The 23,861-nt window shown below is 37.5% G+C and overlaps 1 protein-coding gene across 8 annotated transcripts in view; it reads left to right on the top strand.

Annotated features, from left to right (window-relative positions):
- The window catches only part of SFMBT1 (Scm like with four mbt domains 1), a 132,832-nt gene that overhangs the window by 76,153 nt on the left and 32,818 nt on the right, over nucleotides 1-23,861 (top strand). For 6 of the 8 annotated variants that reach the window (XR_007479562.1, XM_049715587.1, XM_033424603.2 and 3 more), the window contains 4 exons: nucleotides 4,369-4,463; nucleotides 15,098-15,338; nucleotides 18,929-19,069; nucleotides 21,817-21,905. Coding sequence is in view for 7 of the 8 variants with exons in the window: in XM_049715587.1 (XP_049571544.1) it covers nucleotides 4,369-4,463; nucleotides 15,098-15,338; nucleotides 18,929-19,069; nucleotides 21,817-21,905 (566 nt within the window). In the remaining variant the exon portion in view is untranslated. The remainder of the gene's footprint in view (nucleotides 1-4,368; nucleotides 4,464-15,097; nucleotides 15,339-18,928; nucleotides 19,070-21,816; nucleotides 21,906-23,861) is intronic. The other 2 variants (XM_049715589.1, XM_004267912.4) reach the window with 1 other exon arrangement.

The following is a 23,861-nucleotide window of genomic DNA, read 5'->3' on the forward strand; positions in this document are numbered from 1 at the left end:
TCTGAATTGTGTAAAGTATATACATAGTTACAAAGTCAAAATTATATAACAACATTCCCACTTTCAGCCTGATAGTATTCATCCTTTTTATTCTTCTCCATATATACAACAAGTTTTATTACTTTTTATTCTATTTTTCATGTTTTAAAATGTAAAAAGATATGTGTGAGCATTTACATATATATTCATCTCTCTCTCACCTTATACAAAAACTAGAGCTACAATAAAAACTGCTGTGTGTTTTGCTGTTTCACTTAGTGTATACTGAAGATTATTCCACATCAGTATATGGAAATCATTCTCATTCTTTTTTACAGATGTATAGTACTGGATGTATATACCGTATTTTATTCACCCTGTTCCTTATTGATGGACATTTGGGTTGTTTCCAGTCTTGGTATTACATATAGTACCGCAATCAGTAGCTTTGTACATATGTCTTTTTGTATTTTTGCCAGCATATCTTTGGGATAGATTCCTAGAAGTGGGATTGCTGGATCAAAAGGTAAATACATATGTAATTTTGCTAGATATTGGCAAGTTCTTTCACCGGGGTTGTGTCGTTATGCTTTACCTGCTTAATTACCTGCCTCACCATGGAGTGTGTTGTCAGACTTTGGAATTTTTTCCATCTGATATCTCAGTGTAGTTTCCATTTGCATTTTTTTTAAATGAATAAATTTGCACACGTTTCCATATGTTTAAGGACTATTTGCATTTTTAAAAAATAAATTCTCGGGACTTCCCTGGTGGCGCAGTGGTTAAGAACCCGCCTGCCAATGCAGGGGACACGGGTTCAGGCCCTGGTCCGGGAAGATCCCATATGCCACGGAGCAACTAAGCCCATGTGCCACAACTACTGCACCTGCGCTCTAGAGCCCACGCCACAGCTACTGAGCCTGCGTGCCGCAACTACTGAAGCCTGCACACCTAGAGCCCGTGCTCTGCAACAAGAGAAGCCACCACAATGAGAAGCCCATGCACCGCAACGAAGAGTAGCCCCTGCTTGCTGAAACTAGAGAAAGCCCATGCACAGCAACGAAGACCCGACGCAGCCAAAAATAAATAAAATAAATTTATTAAAATTAAAATAAATAAATTCTCTTTTCATGTGTTTTGCTGACTTTTCTATCAGATCATTAGTCTAGTTTCTTCTCAGTTTTTAGGTAGTTTTTGATGAATGAGAGATTTTAGTCCTTTCATTCACTGCTTTTATTGTTGTTATTGTTTATTTTTAAATCAGCGTGCTATTTGAGGGACTAGGGTTCTTGCCAAGGACCATGAATATGAATGTCCAGCCTTGTTGTGTTTTAGTGATGGAAGTTGAATTTCTACTGGCTCATACTTCCAGGATGCTCCCAATAAAGTCTTTGTTGGTTTGTTGTATTTCTAGGGAAAATTTTCAAATACATAGAAATGAAAACAATATAGGAAACACCCACGTACCTACAATGCAGAATTTAAAAATTAATAAATAATAAATTAACATTGTCCAATATTTGTTTTCATTTTCAAAATTGCGGTAAAGTATCCATAACATAAAATTGACCATTTCAGCCATTTTTAAGTGTACTGTTCAGTGGCATTACACTACATACATTCACATCATTGTGCAGCTATTACCACCGTCCATCTCCAAAACTTTTTCATCTTCCCATACTGAAACTCTGTACCCATTAAACACTAACTCCCCATTCCCCTCTCCCCCCAGTCCTTGGAAACTACCATTCTTCTTTCTGTCTCTATGAATTTGACCACTCTAACTACCTCAAGTAAGTGGAATCATAGAATATTTGATCTTTTGTGGCTGGCTTGTTTCATTTAGTGTAATGTTCTCATGGTTCATCCACATTGTAGCCTGTAGCCTGTGTCAGAATTTCCTTCCTTTTTTTTCAGAGATGTGGTGCTTTTTTTATATATATATATATATATATATATATATATATAAATTTATTTATTTATTTTTGGCTGCATTGGGTCTTCATTGCTGCATGAGGGCTTTCTTTAGTTGTGGCGAGCAAGGGCTACTCTTCGCTGTGGTGCACGTGCTTCTCATTGCGGTGGCTTCTCTTGTTGCAGAGCACGGGCTCTAGGCATGCAGGCTTCAGTAGTTGTGGCACATGGGCTCAGTTGTAGTGGCTCATGGGCTCTAGAGCTCAGCCTCAGTAGTTGTGGCGTACGGGCTTAGTTGCTGTGCGGCATGTGGGATCTTCCCAGACCAGGGCTCGAACCCATGTCCCCTGCATTGGCAGGCGGATTCTTAACCACTGTGCCACCAGGGAAGCCCCTCCTTCCTTATTATGACTAAATAATATTTCATTGCATGCATATAGCACATTTTGTTTATCCATTCATCTGTTGATGGACACTTGAGTCAGTTACTTCCGCCTTTTGGCTATTGTGAATATTGCTGCTATAAACATTCATGTATAGATATCTGTTTGAGTCCCTGCTATCAGTTCTCTTGGGTATATACCCAGAAGTGGAATTGCTGGATCATATGGTAATTATATTTTTAATTTTTTGAGACACCACCAAAAATTTTTCCACTGTGGCTGTACCATTTTATATTCCGAGACCAGCAGTGCACAAAGATTCCAGTTTCTCACAGCCTTGCCTACACTTATTTTCTGCTTTTTTGATAATAGCCATCCTAATGACTGTGAGGTGGTATCTCACTGTGGTTTTGATATGCATTTCCCTAATGATGTTGAACATGTTTTCATTTCTTAAATAAAACATAATACAGTTTAAGGCTCTTTTGTACTTTCCTTCTAATCTTCTTTGCTTCCCTCCCTCCCCAAAGGTAGCACTGTTAATGTATATTCTTCCCATCCTTTTTTAATACTGTTATTGATTTGTATTTATAAACATTATATTGCAGTTTTGTTTTGAAGCCTAAATTGTATCTTGTGCTTTTCATTCTGCACCTGCTGTTTTTACTTGATGTGATTTTTTTGAGATTTATATATGTCAATATAGTTCATTTATTTCAGCTGCTATATGTAGTAGTACTCCGTTGTAGGATTGCCATAATTTATCTATTCTTCTACTGATTGCTTCTGTCTGTTGCTGTTAGAAACAGTGCTGTGGTGAGCATCCTTGTATTTGCCTCCTTGTGTTTGTGTAAAGCACAGGCTCCCCAAGGGTATACTCATTCAGCAGCTGTTTATCACAGACTTCCTAGTGACAGGCATTGTTTTGGGCGGTGGGGATAGTCAGTGAACAAAACCCTGCTCTTAGGGAGCTTATGTGAATTGGGATTATTGGATTCCAATGGAGTGTTTGAATCTTTGCTCACTCATCAAAAATGTATTGAGTCTCTGCTGTGACAGAGATGTAGGAGTGACCAAAACAAAGTTCCTGTCTTCACAGAGTTTATTGTCTAATGGGGAAGATAAAAAGACATGGTATGCTTGTAGATAGGAATGAATGCCGTGAAGATAATGAAAGCAGAGGCTGGAGGTTTCTACTTTAGATGCACACTGATGGAAGGCCTTTCTGGTGGAAGGCTTTTCTGGAGAGGTGTTGAGTAGAGGCTTGAATGACGTAAAGCTGTCAATGACAGGGGAATGAGTCTAAGCGGAGGAAATAACAAACGCAGAGACTTTGAGGAAAGAACATGGTTAGAGAGGAATGGCAAGAAACTCAGTGTCCCTCGAGTGCAGTGAGCAAACAAGAGGCTGGTTGGGGATGCAGAGTCAGGGTCGGGAACTAGGGGTCAGATCACATAGGGCCTTTGCAGTCTCCCAAATTTTAGATTTTATTGTGTGATTAAAAGGTGAAAGATATTGTAGTTAGACCTTGCACTTAGAGAGATAGCAGTAGAAATGGTGGAAGGTGATTAGATTTGGGATATTTTTAAAGGTAGTACCCAGAATTTTCTGATGGATTGGATGTGAGATGTGAAAGAAAGGGAAGAAAATAAGGATAACTCCACAGTTTTTGGATTGAGTCAAAATATCAACCATTGGTAACTTTTACTCAGTTGGAGAGTACTAAGGAAGAACAGATTGAAAATTTAAGTTTGAAATGCCTATTAAGGATCTCAGATATTTGGCATTAGATACTAAATTACAGTACAAAGGGTTTATAGTAGTTACACTCTCACCAGCTTTATGTGATCTATTTAGGTGAATCCCAGATAGATCCCAGCAGGAGACAGCATGTCACACTCTATGGTGTTGAGATTCATTGACAATCAGTGCACTAAGGGAACCTGCTATTTAAAAAGAATACTTAGTTATTTTGTGTGAAAAGTCAATTAACTTGTGAAGTAAATTGTAAGGTTTACTAAGTTTATGTTTTTATACCTTAAGTTTTTTTTTAATTGAGTCTTACCTGTTTTTGTGTTGTTTTTAATTCCAGATGCTGGATCTGGAGTGGAAGAAGTGGAATTAAGCTGGGAAGACTATCTAGAAGAGACAGGATCCACAGCAGTTCCCTACGGGTCTTTTAAACATGTGAGCGGTGACTATATTGCTTGACTTACTGTATTTCTTTTCTTTGACTCACTGCACCATCAGTAGAGAGTTTAGAGTTATTTTAAGGTAGAATACTTGAGAGAATTTGAGTGCTTTTTCTTTTTCCCCCCTGTTGCCACTTTTATTAAGAAAACTTGACATATTCTAAAACCCTTTTGGTTTTGTGCATTTTTTGCCACTCGATGCCAACCTGTCTTTTTTGACCAGTCATGAATATTCCTTTATTTTTGTCAAAAAAAACCCCAAAAACCTCTTCAGTTGAAGAAAATGATTTATAGTCTGGTACAGGCAGACCTTGGAGCTGTTGCGGGTTCAGTTCCAGACCACCACAGTAAGGCAAGTGTTGCAGTAAAGTGCAAGTCACACGAATTTTTTGGTTTCCCAGTACATATAAAAGTATGTTTAAACTATACTATAGTCTGTTAAGTGTGCAATAGCGTTATGTCTAAAAAAAAGTACATACCTTAATTTTAAAATACATTATTGCTTAAGAGTGCTAGTCATCATCTGAGCCTTTAGTGAGTAGTCTTTGTGCTGGTGGAGGGTGTTACCTAAATGTTGATGCTGCTGACTGGTCAGGGTGGTGGTGGCTGAAGGGTTGGGGTGGCCGTGGCAGTTTCTTGAAAAAAGACAACAGTGAAGTTTGCCCCATGGATTGACTCTTCCTTTTACGAATGATTCCTCTGTAGGTGCAATGCTATTTGATAGCATTTTACCCATAGTAGAAGTTCTTTCAAAATTGGAGTCAATTCTCAAGCCCTGCCACTGCTTTATCAACTAAGTTTATGTAATATTCTAAATCCTTTGTTGTCATTTCAACAATCTTCACAGCATCTTCACCAGGAGTAGATTCCATCTCAAGAAAGCTCATCCATGAGAAGAAACTCCTGGGACTTCCCTGGTGGTCCAGTGGTTAGGATTCCACAGTGCCAATGCAGGGGGAATGGGTTCAATCCCTGGTCGGGGAACTAAGATCCCACATGCTATACGACGTGGCCAAAAGATTAAAAAAAAAAAAAGAGGAAGAAGAAGAAGAAGCTCCTCGTTTGTTCAGGTTTTATCATGAGATTGCACCAATTCAGTCACATTTTCAGGCATCACTTCTAGTTTTCTTGCTGTTCCACCCCATTGGCAGTTACTTTCTCCACTGAAGTCCTGAACCCCTCAAAGTCATCCGTGAGGGTTGGAATCAGCTTCTTCCAAACACCTGTTAATGTTCATTTTGACCTCTTCCCATGGTTCACAAATGTAATTAAAGGCATCTAGAATGATGAATCCTTTCCAGGAGGCTTTCAATTGTTAGATTCATCAGAGGAATACACTATAGCAGCTACGGCTTCATGAAATGTATTTTTTAAGTAGTCAGACTTGAAAGTTGAAATGACTTCTTGATCCATAGGCTGCAGAATGGATGTTGTGTTTGCAGGCGTGAAAACGTTATTAATCTTGTACATTTCCATCAGAACTCTTGGGTAACCAGATGCATTGTCAGTGAGCAGTACTATTTTGAAAGGAATCTTTTTCTGAGCAGTAGGTCTCAACAGTGGGCTTAAAATATGCAGTAAACCATGTTGAAAACAGATGTGCGGTCATCCAGGCTTTGTTTTCCCATTTATAGAGCACAGGCAGGTTAGATTTAGTATAATTCTTAAAGGCCCTAGGAGTTTTTCATGGTAAATGAGCGCTGGCTTCAGCTTAAGCTCACCATCTGCATTAGCCCCTAACAAGAGAGTCAGCTTGTCCTTTGAAGCTTTGAAGCCAGGCTTTGACTTCTCTGGCTATGGAAGTCCTAGATGGCATTTTCTTCCATCTTCTTGCAAGATAAGGCTGATTCATCTACACTGAAAATCTGTTATTTAGTGTAGCTACCTCCATCCATTATCTTAGCTAGATCTTCTGGATAACTTGCTGCAGCTTCTACATCAGCACTCGCTGCTCCACCTTGCACTTTTGTGTTATAGAAATGTCCTTTTTCCTTCAACCTCATGAACCAGCCTCTGCTAGCTTCACACTTTTCTTCTGCAGCTTCCTCTCTGAGCCTTAATAAAATTGAAGAGAGTTAGGGCTTTGCTCTGGATTAGGACTTGGCCTAACCATAAACCTGAATCAGTATATGGTGAAGGGCTGCCAAATATAGTAAAAATCAAGCATGGATATAGGAAGATGTTGAGAAGGGATGGCTATGACTAGCAGATCATGGGCAAAACTGGTAGAACTCAGAGCTCTAGAGCAATGGTAATGTATGTCCAAGCCACCGGCAAGAGTTTTACATAACCAAGTTTGGCACGAAGGAAGGAGGGAAGACAGGGCTGAAGAAGGAATTAGAGATAAACCACATTTGCAAAGAGGAAGAGTGTAAGATAGTGAAAATGCCTTCCTCATGGTGCATGTCTGGTGGAGAGAAGAACCCCCACTGTGGGAAAGGCACTAAGCTTTACCTGGGTCTTCAAGAACAAAAGCATCAAACTGATTGGGGAAGGGATGTAGGTAGGAGAGGGGTAGGAATACATGCTGGAGCATCAGAAGTCCCCTACAGTTGGGGGAAGGTTAGGATCACTGAGAAGTTTCCACCCCCAAGACCAAGGGACACAGAATCTCACAAGACTGAGGCTGAATCTCAGAGAATGCTTGTCCCCCACTACCAAGTTAGAAAATTGTGGGCAGTAGAGGTCTCTTTGTGGGGGAGAGGCAAGAGTGTGGAGAGAGAGAGACAGTCACAAAGAGAAGTGTAGTTACAACAGGTGTAGTCACAAAGAGAAGATCTAAATGTGAGGGTGGAGCAGCTAATGTTGAGGGAAAAAACCGTATAGCAAATGAGCCTACAGCATAAACACCAGACAGTGCTAGTGGAATCTGAAGCCTATGGTACACTGTGAATAACTGTTAGCAACAATAAAACCCAAACCCAGCTCTACTCCTAACTAGATTGACTTAACCTTCTCTCTTGAACTTAAGACCTAAGAAGAAACATGCTCATTTCCGGGAGTAAATACTATGTGTCTCAGTCTTGACTGTTCTACCCAGGATGTCTAGCTTTCAACGAAAAATCATGAGACACACACAGAAGGAAGAGAAAAACAGCAAAGTGTCAAGAGGCAAAGCATTCAATAGAACCAGACTTGTATGACCCAGATGTTTAAACTGTCAGAGAATTTTAAATAACTGTGATTAATACGTTAGAGGCTCTAGCAGAATAGGTGGACAACATGCATGAACAGAAGAGGAATTTCAGCAGAGATGGAAACTATTAGAAAGAATCTAATAGAAATGAAAAACATGGTAACAGATGAGTGCCTTTGACAGGCTCATCAGTTGACTTGACACAGATGAGGAAGAAATCAGTATACTTGAAGGTAAGTCAGTAGAAATTGCCCAGACTGAAATATAAAGAGAAAAAAGTGGGGAAAAAACAGACTAGAACACCCAACAGCTGTGGACAGTATTAAAAAAAAGAGTGTAATTTGTGTGTAATTGGAATCTCAGAAGGAGAAAAGAGCAGAGGTGAGGAAGAGATGTTTGAAGGGATAATGGCAGACAATTTTCCAAAGGAAAACAAAGATACTACACCACAGATCAGAGAAGCTCACGCAATGCAAAACAGGATAATTAATAACAATAAAATGCATCCAGACACATCATATTCAGACTGCTGAAATCCAAAGGGAAAGAGAAAATCTTGAAGGCAGCCAGAGGAAAAAAAGACACATTACATATAGAGGAACAAATATAAGAATTATAGTGAAATTTTTTGGGGAAACTATCCAAACCAGAGCACAGTGGAGTAAGATCTTTAAAGCGTTGAAAGAAATGAACCTATCAACCCAGAATTCTTCCCTCAGCAGAAATTTTTTCGAGAAGTGGAGGAGAAATATAGACCTTTTCAGGAAAACAAAAATTAAGAGGTTTCATTATCTACAAAAAAGTATTAGGAAGTTCTTAAGGCAGAAGGAATTTGAAATAAGACAGAAATTTAGATCTACAGAAAGAAATAACAATAGAAATGGCATGGATGTAGCTAGATATAAAGTTCATTGTTTTCCTTATTTTTAGTGTCTCTAAAAGATACCAGTTTGAAACAAACAAAAAAATGGTAGCAGTATATTGTGTGTTTATAGCATATGTAACTATAGTAGCACAAAGGGTGAGAGGGAGGATTTGGGAATATATGGTTGTAAGATCTTTGTGCAGCACATGAAGTGGTATGGTATTATTTGTAAGGAGACTGCAATTAATTAAAAGATGCATATTGAAAATACTTCAGTGTTAAAGGTTTTTAAAAAATTAACTTCTTCCTCAGTGTTGTACAACCACTAACATTCTCCATTTCCAGAACTTTTTCATCATCTCCAACAGAAACCCTGTATTCAGGGTTTCTCCCCTGGGTGGCTCCTCCCACTCTCCTCCCGCAGCCCTTAGTAACGTCTATTATACTTTCTGTCTCTCTGAATTTGCCTATTGCACAAAAGGACATATTTGTCCTTTTATGTTGGCTTATTTCACTTAGCACATCATTATACTTTTAGAAACTTTTTTAGTGGTTGCCCTTGTTTTTGCAATATACATTTACAGCTAACCCAAGTTCTCTTTCAAGTAACACTATACCATTTCATGGATAGTGCCAGTAGCTAATATCAGAGTATTCCCAATTACTCCCTCCCAGGCCTTATAACATTGTTATCATTCGTTTCACTTACGCATAAGCTATAATCACCAAATAATTTGTTGCTGTTATTAGTTTGAACAGTTATCTGTTAGATATATTAAGAATAAGAAAAATTAGATTTTATCTACGTTGATTCTTTTATATGTTTATTATATATTTATTCATTTATTCTATTGCTCTTCCTTTATGTAGATCTAGTTTCTGACATATATCATTTTCCTTCTCTCTGAGGAATGAATGAATGAAGTTTCCCAGCCACGCTGTGTGGCTTGCGGGATCTTAGTTCCCTGACCAGGGATTGAACCTGGGCCCTCGGCAGTGAAAGCGTGGAGTCCTAACCACTGGACTGCCAGGGAATTCTCTGAAGAATTTATTTTAATATTTCTTGCAAGAAATATTACTGGCAACAAAGTTCCTCAATTTTTGTTTGAGAAAAGTCTTTTATTTTGCTGAGTGCAGAATTCTAAGTTGGTGTCTTTTTTCTTTACGTAATTTAAATATTTCACTCCACTATTTTCTTACTTGAGTGTTTTCTTAAGAGGAGTCTGATGTAATTTTTATCCTTGCTTCTCTATAGGTAAGGTATTTTTTTCTCCTCTGTCGTCTTTCAAGAGTTTTTTCTTTGTCTTTGTTTTTCTGCAGTTTGAGTATCTTATGCCTAGGTATAGATTTTTTTGTGTTATTTATACTGCTTGGTATTCTCTGGGCTTCTTGGATCTGTGGTTTGGTATCATTAATTTTGGGAAATTCTCAATCATTATTGCTTCAAATATTTCTTCTATTCTTTCTCTCTTTTCCTTCCAATATTTATAGTACACTTATGTCACACTTTTTATAATTGTCCCACAGTTCTTTGGTATTCTTTTCCAACTTTCTCATTCTTTTTTCTCTTTGCTTTTCAGTTTTGAAAGTTTCTATTGACATTTTTTCTAGCTCACAGATTCTTTCCCTGGCTGACCCCAGTCTTGTGGTTGAGCCCATCAAGGAATGCTTCATTTTTGTTAGAGTGTTTTTGGTGTCTGTCATTTCATTTTGATTTTTCCTTGGAGTTTCTCTCTTCTTGCATCATCCATCTGTCTACTCTTTTCATTTAGAGCCCTTATCATATTAATCAGTTGTTTTAAATTCCTGGTATGTTACATCTCTGCCATATCTCAGCCTGGTTCTAATGTCTGCTCTGTTTCTTCAAACTGTGTTTTTTGTCTTTTAGTAGCTCTGTAAGTTTTTGTTGAAAGCTGGACATAATATACTGAGGAAAAGGAATAGAAATAAATAGGTCTTTAGTGTTTTATGTTTACCTGGATAGAAGTTAGGTTGATTTTACCGTTTGTTGTAGCTACAGGTGTCAGAGGCTAAAATTTACTTTGGTGTCATTTATTTTTCTCCTCTGTTTTACAGGAGCCCTCTTGATGTGGTGGTAAGGTGTGAGGAGAGCAAAAGCATTCTCTAGCCCTGTGAACTGGTCTCAGTGTTTTAGTGAACCTGAGTTGTGCATATCCTTTCCCCTATTTTGGAGGCTAGAGGGGGCTGGAGTTGGGTATTTCCCTTACCTTAGATCAGGAAAACTCTGGTAAAGGTTTTGGTAAAACTAGTTGATTAGGACCTAGTAAAATAGTTTTTCTTGAGGGTTAGTCTTGTTAAGAGCAGAATGCTTTGGATGTATTTCACAATGCTACTTCATTCTTCCCTCTGCCAGAAGTACTAGGAGATTTTTCTCTGATCTTTATTGTGAAAACCTGATAGGACTCCTGGGGGGTGGGGGGCGGTAAACTCAGAGAAGTCCGTGGGCCGCCCTGAGACTGGGCCCCCGTGGAGTTTTTACTCAATCTTGTCCATACTGAGCCTCTAGCAATTCATTAATTACAGTTTGAGGTTTCCTACCCGGGTTTTAGTCCTGCAGAGGTTTCTGCTCTGTCTAGTATGTTGTAATTCTCTGTATCTGTCTGTCTGTCTCCAATTTTGAGCACAGCAGTTTTGCCCTATGACCTCAGTTCTCTGCTGGATCTAAGAAGAGTTGTTGATTTTTAGTTTGTTGAGGTTTTTTTTCTTCTTAGGACAGGAGTTCCAACATCCAAAAATCCTTACATGTCAAATTGAAACCCAGAAGTCCTGTATTGTTTTTCTGTTCTGTTTTATTTATCACTACTCTAATCTTTATTATTTCCTTCCTTATGCTAGCTTTGGGTTTAATTTGCTCTTCTTTTTCTAGTTTCTTCAGAAGTAAAGTTAGGGTGTTGATTGAGATCTTCCTTCTTTTTTAGTGCAGTCACATACAGCTACACATTTCCTGCTTAATGCTGCTTTTGCTGCCTCATAAATTTTGATGTATTTTTGTTATAATTTGTCTCAAAGTATTTTCTGATTTCCCTTGTAATTTCTTCTTTGATCTATTGGCTATTTAAGAGTGTGTTTCATATCCACGTATTTGTGAATTTTCTAGTTTTCCTTCTGTTACTGAGTTCCAGTTTTATTTCATGGTGATTAGAAAAGATAACTTTGTATGATTTGGTTTTTGGCCTAAAATTATGGTCTGTCCTGGAGAATGTTCCATGTACATTTGAGAGGAATGTGTATTGTTGAGTGGAGTGTTCTCTATATGTCTGTTAGTTCTAGTTGGTTTATACTCTTGTTCAAGTCTTCTGTTTCCTTTCTGTCTGATCATTCTATCCCATATTGATTTTAGGGTACCAATTTGTTTAGAGATCAGCACAACCTTGATACCAAATCTAATAATATTTCAGGAAAGGAAAATTACAGAGACATGTCACTCATGACGACTAATGCATAAATAGCATAAAAAATAATACCAAACTAAATGTAGCTATATTTAAAAAGGATAGTACATTAATAAGTCGATTTTTTCCAGGAATACAAGATGGCCTAAGTGGCTTATTAACATTTGAAAATCAATGAGCATAATTCACCATAGTAGTAGAGTAAAGGAGAAAAATCACATTATCATCTCAATATATAAAGAAAATTATTGATAAAATTCCACATCCACTTATGATAAAACTCTTAGCAAACTACAGATGGGAATTTCCTTAATTTGATGAAGTGTATCTATAAAAAAATCTACAGCAAACTTTATTAATGGTAATATGATACATCTTTCTTTTCAATATGGAACAAGACAAAAATCATGCTGGTTAACATGATTTCTGTTTGATATTGTTTCGGAGGATCTAGCCAATATAATGTAAGAAAAACAATTAAAATGTATAAGAATTAGGAAGGAAGGGAAAAAGTCATTGTTTGCAGATGAATAAAATAATTTACAGCTATATTATTAGAATTAAGGAGTAATTTTAGCAAGATTTTTAGATACAAGGTCGATATAAAAAGCCTTTTATTTCTATATACTAGCCACAAACAGAAATGGAAACTGAAAGATGTGATTTACAATAACATAAAAAATATCAAATAGCTAAGAATAAAATGTAAGAAATATTTGCAAAGAAACTTCAAATATTTATATAAGTTAAAATGAAGGAATATACCTGTTCATCTATTGCAAGACTCACTATTGTAAAGATGTCAGTTCTCCCCAAATAGATCTGTAGATTGACTGCAACCCAAGTCAAACAGCAAAAAAAAATTTAAGTAGAAATTGACAAACGGATTCCAACATGTAAAACCTGACCCCTACCTAATACCACACACAGAGATTAACTCAAGGTGGATATTAGTTCTCAATATAAAAGGCTTCTAGAAAATAATATAATAGTATATCTTATGACCTCTACGGATAGGGAAAAGTTTGTTTAAAAATATAGAAAAACCATTAACTTTTTAAAGGAAAAATATTGATGAATCAGAGTATATTAAAATTAATAACTTCTGTTTATCAAACAACACCATCAAGAAAGTGATATTTGTAATACAAGTAATTGACAAACTGTATCCAGAATATTGACTCAATTAAAAATTGGCAAGAAATTTAGGCATTCCCCAGAAGAAGAAATCTAAATGGCTAATAAATAAAAAGGTTCTCAACTCTATTAATAATCAGAAAATGCAAATTAAAATTACAGTGAGATAATATAATACGTGTTTCAAAATGGTTAAAATGAAAAAGGTAGAAAATACAGTAATGTTGGTTAGAATGTTAAGGCAGAAGGATTTCTTGTATACTACTGGCAGAGTACATTGGTATAGCCACTTTGGAAAATATTTGTCTTTTTATTATAGGAATCCATGTAGGTATGCATCAAATGACATACAAAACTATTCATATAATTAGGAGAATATTATCAGTAGTCTTCCAAAACTGTGACCTACCCAGAGTGCCTACTATGAGGAGCATTAGAATGGATAAATTATGGCATATTTGTATAATGGAATACTATACAGGAAGGGGAAGACATAAAGTACTGTTACATGCAACAGCACAAATGAATCTCATAAGCAATGTTGGACAAGAGAAGCGCCACACAGAAAAACATTCATACTGCATAATTTTGCTAACATAGTCCTGTAACACAGGCAGTGTTAAACTGTAGTGTTATAATTCAGGATAGTGATTACCTTTCAGGAGTACAGCAGGTTAGTGATTAGAATGGGGAGGAATTTTACACAGAATGCGGACTTTCCCTCTCTGGCCTCTCCTTTCCAGGAGCCCCTTCATTTTCTAGTGGTTATCATGGCCACATTGCGCTTAGTTGTCATGTCTCCATCGTCTCCTCCAGCGTGGGACAGTTCCTCATTCTCTCTCTGTCTTTCATGGCCTGGATACTTTTGAAGCGCATATCATATACCAGTTACTTTGTAGAATGTTTCTCAATTTGCGTTTGGGTTTTCTCATGATTAGCTTGAGTTTATGCATTTGGCAAGAATGTCATAGAAATGATGATGTGCTTTTCTGGTATGATATCAAGGGTATATGATATTGATGTTTTAGGACTGGTGATGTTAACTTTGATCCGGTAGTTAAGGTGGCGTCTGCCAGATTTCTTCACCGTCATGTTACTGTTTTCCCTTTTGCGACTAAGAAGAATTTTGTGGAGAGAACCTTTGAGGTTATGCAGATATCATAGTCGTCATAGTCATTTTGGCATCCACACCTCTGATTTCAGATCAACACCACAAGATTCATTCTGGTTTTACCTTCTTCTTTTTAAAATTTTATTCTATTTTATTATTATTATTATTTTTGGCTGTGCCGTACGGCATGCAGGATCTTTGTTCCTTCACCAGGGATTGAACCCATGCCCCCTGCAGTGGAAGCGTGGAATCTTAACCACTGGACTGCCAGGGAAGTCCCATTCCCCTCTTCTTATTTTTACTTCTTTCTCCCACAGTGAGAAACCTGGCTCTCATTATCCATAATATATTTATTTAATTTTAGTATACACATACAGGAATTCCAGAATTGCAGACCCCTAACTTTGTGACCATATAATTTATCATCTAAATTAGGACACTTTTGAGAGAGTTAAGAGGCATTATTATTATTCAAGAAAAACGGGTGTAAACACAGACTGTTTTAGGGAAACTGGGAAATATGGCTCCTTTTGTATGATACATATTATACTAATTTATTATCAGTATAACTTATTTTTGTCCTTTACCTTTTCTAGCTTCATAAATTTTCTTTTGAATGATCGAGAAATCACTCTTGAAAACTTAATGTGTTGAAGGTTGTTAAAATGGTGAACATTCAGTGATTTGTATACTTAATAGAAAGCATATTCTATAATCATAATAGACTGCTTTGGTGGAATATTGAGTTCTCTTAAAGCTCCTTCAGAGTCAGATGGAACAGAGCAGCATTGCTAGTCCCTGTTTTGTTTGGATCACTCCTGTGAGTTAGAATTGGAATTTCTCAGGTTTCCCTTGAGAAGATTTTATTGCATTTAGTGCTTCAGAATTGTAAGTCTTAAAGAATGTTGGCCAAAGAAGTATTCATTTGAGATGTTTTTCTGGTGGTTAATAACATTTCCCTGTTCAGGTGGACACACGTTTGCAGAATGGATTTGCTCCTGGGATGAAACTGGAGGTGGTTGTGAAAACCGATCCTGAAACCTACTGGGTTGCCACCATCATTACCACCTGTGAGCAGTTGCTCCTCCTCCGCTACGATGGCTACGGGGAGGACCGGAGAGCAGACTTCTGGTGTGACATCAGGAAGGCTGACCTCTACCCCATTGGGTGGTGTGAGCAGAATAAGAAGACCCTCGAAGCCCCGGAAGGTAATGCGATACTTCGTATCAAGGCATGATGTGGTATTGATGTAGGAAAATTTGGGCTGTCCACAGTCTTAAGGTTTTCAGTTTCCCAAGCACATAGGTCTACCTAACTTCTTTGGGTTAGCATTTTGAATGACAGTATTTATAAGGAATAATTTACATTTCCCTTTAAAAAAAATTATATTCTGTGCTCACTAAGCTTCAGGCTTTTATGACATTCATAGGAAGCATCTGTTGCTTATAATCGTGTAGGTCTGTGAGGCTCTCTTAAGTTTGAGACTTGTAGGTCTGGTTGTCTTTGAGTACGTTGGGCCAGATTGATTCTCTTTCTGATTTTATCGTCCTCCCTCTTATGACCTACAAGCAATCTGGGACCTGTGGACCCTTAGAATAAACCAGCTGAAGCTCGCTTTCAGGAAAGAGCCCTACTGGGAGTAGAATCCAAATTAAGTAAGACAGAGACAATAGGACAAAAGAAAGAGAAGGGTCATATAAATGTGCAGAAAGGAAAGACAGACCTTAAGAAAATTCCAGACCTTATATGCTTTACTTTCAACTTCTTATTTTTTTTATAATTTCAGATTTACAGAAATACTTGAGATTTGCAAAAATATTATAGAAAATTCTTGGGGACTTACTGCCAACTTTCCCCAAATGTTGGCATTTTACCACATTTACTTTGTCCTCTCTCTCTCTCTCTCTCTCTCTCTCACACACACACACACACACACACACACACACACACACAGGCTTTTTTAATGAACCATGAGAGTCAGTTGTACATGTGATTTCCTTTTACCCTTGACTTCTAAAAACAAGGACATTCATGAACACAATAAAATAAAATCAGGAAATTAACTTTGATACAATACTGTTATTTAATCTATAGACCTTGTTCAGTTTTTATCAATAATGCTTTTATAGTAAAATGTTTCTACAGTAAAAGAAAATCCTGGATCATGTGTTAACATTCATTTGTCGTGTCTCCTAAGATTCCTTTAATCTGGGACAGTTCCTCATGCTTTCTTTGACTTTCATGACTTTGACATCTTTGAAAGGTACAGGCCGATTTTCCCAGGAACGTTCATTATGTCCTGGGTTGAGTACTGTTCATTATTCCTCATGTCTTTTCCTCGTCCAGGATTCAGTGCATTTAGCTGTCATATCTTTCTAGTTTCCTTAACCTTTCTTTGTCCTTCTTGGCGTTGACGTTTTTGAAGAGTACAGGCCGGCTATTTTTTAGAATGTCTCACAATTTGGGTTTGTCTGATGTTTACTTAGATTCAGATTGTGCACTTTTTTTTTTTTTTTTTTTTGCGATACGTGGGCCTCTCACTGTTGTGGCCTCTCCCGTTGCGGAGCATGGCTCCGGAGGCACAGGCTCAGCAGCCATGGCTCACGGGCCCAGCCTCTCCGCGGCATGTGGGATCTTCCTGGACCGGGGCACGAACCCGTGTCTCCTGCATCGGCAGGCAGACTCTCAACCACAAGGGAAGCCCAATTGTGCACTTTTGGTAGGAGAAATGCAGAAGTGATGCTGTGTCCTTCTGGTGCATCATATCAGGAGACACATGCTATTGGTTTGTCCTGTAACTAACTTGTGATATTAACTTTCATCACTTGATTAAATTGGTATATGCCAAGTTTTTCCACTGTAAAATTGCTTTTACTGTTTTTACTTAGTAAGTATCTTGTGGGAAGATACCTTGAGATTATGTAACTATCTCATTACTCTTCAAACTTCACCCACTATTTTTGGCATCCATTGATAATTTTTATCTGAAACAGTTATTACTCTAATGATTACCAAATGGCATTTTCTAATTCCTTCTTCAGTTCATAATTGGCTTTCTACTATAGAAAGAGCTTTCTCTTTTCTACCATTTACACACAGGTATTTATGTATGCATGTGTGTATTTATGTATCTATGTCAGTATAGACTTATGAGTATTATTTTATTCAATGGATTATAATCCTTACTATCATTATTTATTTTGATGCTCAGACTGTCCTAGATTTGGCCAGTGGGCACCCCTTCAAGCTGGCAAATGTGTCCTTTGCTATGTTCCCATTTTTCTTTGAGTAGTTTCTTGTTCAGGAAACTTTTCCCTGCCTCAGCCCTGAAATCAGCCATTTCTCCAGGGAGCCCTAGGTTTTTTTGTTTTGTTTCATTTTGTTTTTTGAAGGATGGTATTTAGAAATGTAGAGTCCTGGGTTATCGGTGGGCTTCTAGCTTGCCCTTAACATTCTGTGAAAAAACAATGTAAGAGGAAGCTCTAGAGGCATGAAGCTACCTGGCCCACTATCACATCTTAAGAGTATAGGAAAATTCACCTCATTTAAACATGAACAAGAGAAAAATGATTTCAGTTGAGTCTCATACAAGGTCAAGTTAGGATAATTTAAAAAAGAGGAAAAAAGGGTAGAATAAAATCCTTCCAGAGCAGGCTTCCCTGGTGGTGCAGTGGTTGAGAGTCCGCCTGCCAATGCAGGGGACACGGGTTCATGTCCCGGTCCAGGAAGATCCCACACGTCGCGGAGCAGCTAGGCCTGTGAGCCATGGCCACTGAGCCTGCGCGTCTGGAGCCTGTGCTCCGCAACGGGAGAGGCCACAGCAGTGAGAGGTCTGCGTACTGCAAAAATAAATAAATAAATTAATTAATTAATGTTTTTAAAAGAAAAGAAAAACAAATGAAGAAACATTAGCTTGAGAATTGTTAGTGAAACACTAAATGTATATATGACTGTAGAACTTCAAGCTAAATGATTGTTGTAAGAGAGACAGTATAGTATATTAAGGCTACATGCTCTGACAACATAAATACAGTATAACTATAAAAAATATGCGACCACAGTGGGGCGAGCAAGTGAATACAGTGGTATAAGCTTACTCATCCCTCCTCCCCTTTTAAAACAGGTTTATTGCCTAGTAATTTAACTAATTGCCTTTTAAGTGTTAACTGGGAGTAAAAGGCTATTACCTGAAATGAGATGCTGAAAGAGAGGAAAAGAAAGACATTATAGCTAACTTTAGTATTGTTTATTAAAAAAAAAAAAAAAGAAATAGAAAATAGTCCGAAAATAGAGAGGACTAACATTGTTATATAAAGATATTAGTAGGGGCTTCCGGGGTGGCGCAGTGGTTGAGAGTCCGCCTGCCGATGCAGGGGACACGGGTTCGTGCTCCGGTCCGGGAAGATCCCACATGCCGCGGAGCAGCTGGGCCCGTGAGCCATGGCTGGTGAGCCTGTGCGTCCAGAGCCTGTGCTCCACAACGGGAGAGGCCACAACAGGGAGAGGCCCGCGTACCACAAAAAAAAAAAAAAAAAAGTAACCAGAAGAAATAAAAACACAAACCTTTCTAAATGCCAAAAGATAGATTTTAAAAAGAAAAAGTATATATTTAAATAAAATAGATCACAGTGAAAGACTGTACACATACACAAGCAATTTATGTAATACTTAACAATATGACAGAATTGAGGTCGTATGTTTTGGTAATATAAATAAATGTTAATGGGCTTACTCTTCTATTAAAAGTAAACAATTCAGGTTGGCTCACAAAATAAAACCCACTTCTGTGCTATTACAGGAGACATACCTAAATGGAGATATTCTGAAAGAATAAACATAAAAGGATGGACAAAGATACATAGACAAATGCAAATAGAAAAGAAAGCAGGAGTCTCAGTCTTGATATCTGACAAAGGTGGAATTCAGATCAGAAAGCACTGTAAGAAACAAAGAAGGGTACTTTATTATTATTTTTTAATTGAAGTATAGTTGATTTACAATGTTACATTGATGTCAGGTGTACAGCAGAGTGATAATCTCTTGGTTCATCCATGTTGCTGCAAATGGCATTATTTCATTCTTTTTATGGCTAAGTAATATTCCTTTGTGTGTGTGTGTGTGTGTGTGTGTGTGTGTATCAATATATATCACCTTTCCAAAGAAGAGTACTTCATAATAAAAGGTGCAATCAGTCATTAAAAAAAGAAAAAGTGTGGGTCCATATATCCAAGGAATGGTCTCCAGATATCTTGTTATATGAATAAAGAAAAATATGTATTGAATGAGGGAGGAGGAAGATGTATGAATGCGTGTGTATGTGTGTGTTAACTTTGCTTTTTAAAACTAAAGGAATCTTTTTTTTTAATTGAACTATAGTTGATTAACAATAAGGAATACACCATTTTAAAAAGTTGCCTGTGGGTAAAGAAGGGAATAGGATGAAGGGGACAAGGTTAAAAGGTGGATTTTCTGAATGTACCTTATTTTGTAGATTTGAATTTTGAACCATGTAAATATTTTATATAATTTATAAAGCAAAATTAAATTTAAAACAATTTGTGGGGCTTGCCTGGTGGCACAGTGGTTGAGAGTCCGCCTGCCGATGCAGGGGACACAGGTTCGTGCCCCAGTCCGGGAAGATCCCACACACCACGGAGCTGCTGGGCCGTGAGCCATGGCCGCTGAACCTGCGCGTCCAGAGCCTGTGCTCCGCAACGGGAGAGGCCACAACAGTGAGAGGCCCGCGTACCGCAAAAAATAAAAAAAAAAAAATTCAGAAGCAAGTAAAGAAACCTGTGTATGGAGCTTGTGAAGTAACTACCCAGAGAACAACTATTTCAGTGACTTTCAAATACAGTAATTTAAATATATGTCCCTAATAAGGCTATGCCAAAAGGAACCAAAAAAATTGCCGAAGTAGCAACAACAACTCAAGCTGTTTTTAGTAATCATATTGTTGGTGGTAGAGTTGATGTTATTTTGAAATCATTATTTGTGTATTGTGGGATAAAGCTGGACTGGGGCAGGAAATGTGTAAGAGGAGCACGGAACATCTTTTTATACCAAAAGTGAAAAAGAGATCAATAACTATTTACTACAGTTAAGTCAAAGGACTCAGGAGCCAACCTGAAGAGACCCCCTCTTCTTAAAGATGAGACACTTTGAGCATCAATAGGACAGTAGCTGCAGTGGCCTGAAACATATACGTGATTTAATCTGTAACTTCATGGTGAATCTTTTAAACAAAACCCTCATTGGTCGCTTTGGGATGATGCTGGAGAACCAAATGATAATTTTGAAGGCTGGTAAATACAGAGAGAGAATAAAGAGAATCAAGCATATATCCTGCCTTCTTTGTGTGATCAAATAGTAGAAGAAGAGAAATTTTTCTTTATAGAAGTATTTTGGTTAGTAAATGAAGAAGGGGTGATAGAATATCACCATTTTTAGCCCCTAATGAATCAGTATATCTATGTAGTGACCATTAAAAGCTGCTAACATCACAGAAGGAGAGACAACCAGAATGAATGTGCCTCTTGATGGAAAGATACAACTCCACTTATGAAGTAATCTTACCCCCCACCCCAGAGAGTCAAATCTGAATTTGATCAGGCCTCTAGATCTAAATACTGATTTATAGAAAATGAAAAGGACAGTAGAGCAACTGGTTACCACAAGGAGGCAACCAGTAAAACCAGACTCTGAAAAACTCTATATAGGACAAAATGTTGAGTCTTAACAAATATGCTGCAAGAAGAAGAGGGAGTGTGGGGTATATGTACACATTAAAAGAGATTTAGTTGATATATTAACAATTTGCAATGTATGGCTCTCATTTGTATCATGATTTGACCAAACAAATTGAAAAAATCATTTTTGAGACATTTTGGAAAGTTGAACATGGACTAGGTATTTGATATGAAGGAATTATTGTAATTTTTAAAGGTGTGATGTTATTGTGGTTATACAAAAAGTTATTTTCTTTTAGAAATTTATACTGAGATTATATTAGATGAAATTACATGATATCAGGAATTGGTTTCTGAATAATCCATGGTTGGGTCGCAGGGGGCGGGGGGAGTATGTGAGGATGTAGATCAGGGTTGACAAAGTAGCTGTAAAGGACCAGATAGTAAAATATTTTAGGCTTTTCAGGCCCTGTGGTCTCTGTCACAGCTGCTCAACTCTACCTTTGTAATGTGAAAGCAGTACTTAAAAAATGATGTTGGCTGTGTTCCAATAAACTTTATTTACAGTAAAGACAACAGGGCAGATTTAGCCCACAGTTTGTCGTTTGCTAACAGCTCCTGGTCTAGATATAAAGGTTGACCATGAAGTGACAGTTTTTGAAGCTGGGGATTCATTATACTGTTTTCTCTATTTTTCTATATATTTGAAAATTTCCATAATAAAAAATAAAGTAGTTCATTTTTGGGTAAAATTATACTAACAGGGAGTTGGGCCTATTCTCTTTTTTCTGGATACAACTCTTATTAAACTAACCAGGAAGTAGCTCTGTCTAGAGGAGGATTATTTTTAAGCTGTCAAAGAAGCAATATTTTGGGCTGTTAAATATTAAAATGACACATGCACCTCTAAACCATTTTCACTCGTTTAGTTTCTCTGTATTCTGCTTAGTTTAATTTCTGTGCGTTTTGTGGCTGACAGTATGATTCCTTCATCTAGGCATCAGAGATAAAGTGTCTGATCTGGATGAGTTTCTGCGGCAGACCCTGATGGGAGCATGTAGTCCTCCTGTTCCGCTGCTAGAGGGCGTGAGTATTATTGCTTCCAGAATCGGTGTGGAAAACCCTTCCAATCTTCCTGTCCAAGGAATCTTAAAATTGCATGCTCATTTACCACTCCAAGACAAATCAGCATTATTAGTACAGACATAGGCATAGGTATTGGGGGGTGTAAACTTACCTTCAGAGGTTGCAAACTGGTGGCTTGCTCAGTGCATAAAAGGTTTTTGAATTAGTTGCAAACACATGAAAATCTAGTTTTCCAGATTCTTTCACTCAGTTGGAAAATGTGGCCATTTTGAGCTCTCACTTGGAACTGAGCAAGGGCTGACTCTACTTCAGCATGGACATTTGTAACTCCCACACCAGGTGACTTGAGACCCCTTTTCTTTTGCTCGGAAGACACTGGACCACCACCTACCTGCTTTCAGCAGTTCTTTTAAATTAGTATAGCTTTTGAGCTTGTTGGTGAAAATAGTTTTCTTGTTTTTGTGAAATAAATTTATTGATTATGACGTTTCTAAGTTATATTTTGTCACTGTCGTACCAGCAACATTCTTTGTATCATACGTGAAATGCAGTTTATGAAGCTTCCAATTTCTTTACATCCTTGCCAACACCCGTTATTCTCTTTTTGGTTGTAGCTATCCTAGTGGGTGTGAAGTAATATCTCACTTCGATTTGCATTTCCCTAATGACTAATGATACTGAGCATATTTCTATGTGCTTTTTTGGAGAAATATCTGCCCATTTTTAAATTGGGTTATTTATCTTTTTATTATTGGGTTGTAAGAGTTCCTTATAAATTCTGATTACAAGTCTAGATCAAGATATATGATTTTTAAATATTTTCTCCAATTCTGTAGATTATCTTTTCACTTTCTTGATGGTATTGTTTGTAGAACAAAAGTTTTTTATTTAGATGTCATCCAATTTATCTTTTTCTTTTGTTGCTTGTACTTTTGGAGTCTTATCTAAGAAGGCTTTGCTTAACCCAAGGTCATATAGATTTACTCCTATATTTTCTTCTAAATGTTTTATAGTGTTAACTGTTATATTTAATTCTGTGATCCATTCACAATTCCTCTTTAAACTTGATTGGCGAACACTTTCTAGGTGATCTTTATATTTTATATAGGCATACCTCATTTGATTGTGCTTCACTTTATTGTGCTTTTCAGACACCGCATTTTTTACAAATTGAAGCATTGTGGCAACCCTGCTTTGAGCAAGTCTGTCGGCGCTATTTTTCCAACAGTATTTGCTCACTTTGTGTTTCTGTGTTACATTTTGGTAATTCTCACAATATTTCAAACTTTTCATTATTATTATATTTGTATGGTGATCTCTGATCAGTGATCTTTGATGTTATTATTGTAATTGGTTTTTGTTTTGTATTTTTAAATTAAGATATGTGTTTTTTTTTTTAGACAATGCTGTTGCACACTTAATAGACTACAATATAGTGTAAACTTTATTTTTATTTTATTTTTTTTGCGGTACGTGGGCCTCTCACTGCTGTGGCCTCCCTGTTGCAGAGCACAGCCTCCAGACGCGCAGGCCCAGCAGCCATAGCTCACGGGCCCAGCCGCTCCGCAGCACGTGGGATCTTCCCGGACCGGGGCACGAACCCGTGTCCCCTGCATCAGCAGGCAGACTCCTAACCACTGCGCCACCAGGGAAGCCCTAAACTTTATTTTTATATGCACTGGGAAACCAAAAATTAGTATGGTTCACTTTACTGCAATATTTACGTTATTGTAGTGCTCTGGAACTGAACCTGCAATATCTCAGATGTATGCCTGTACTCTGACTCATTTAATTACGTTTAGTCTGGGACCGGCTAAACACTCAGTAACATTTGAATGAATGAATGAAATCATGAACAAATGAATTAATAAGTATCCTGCAGTACATTGACCTTGATTTTGCTATTCTTATCTTTAGCTGTGAATGTGTTCCTTCATTTGTTCATGTGTTCTTTTG

Source organism: Orcinus orca, chromosome 10 (genome assembly GCF_937001465.1).
Source record: "Orcinus orca chromosome 10, mOrcOrc1.1, whole genome shotgun sequence".
Lineage (NCBI taxonomy): Eukaryota > Metazoa > Chordata > Mammalia > Artiodactyla > Delphinidae > Orcinus > Orcinus orca.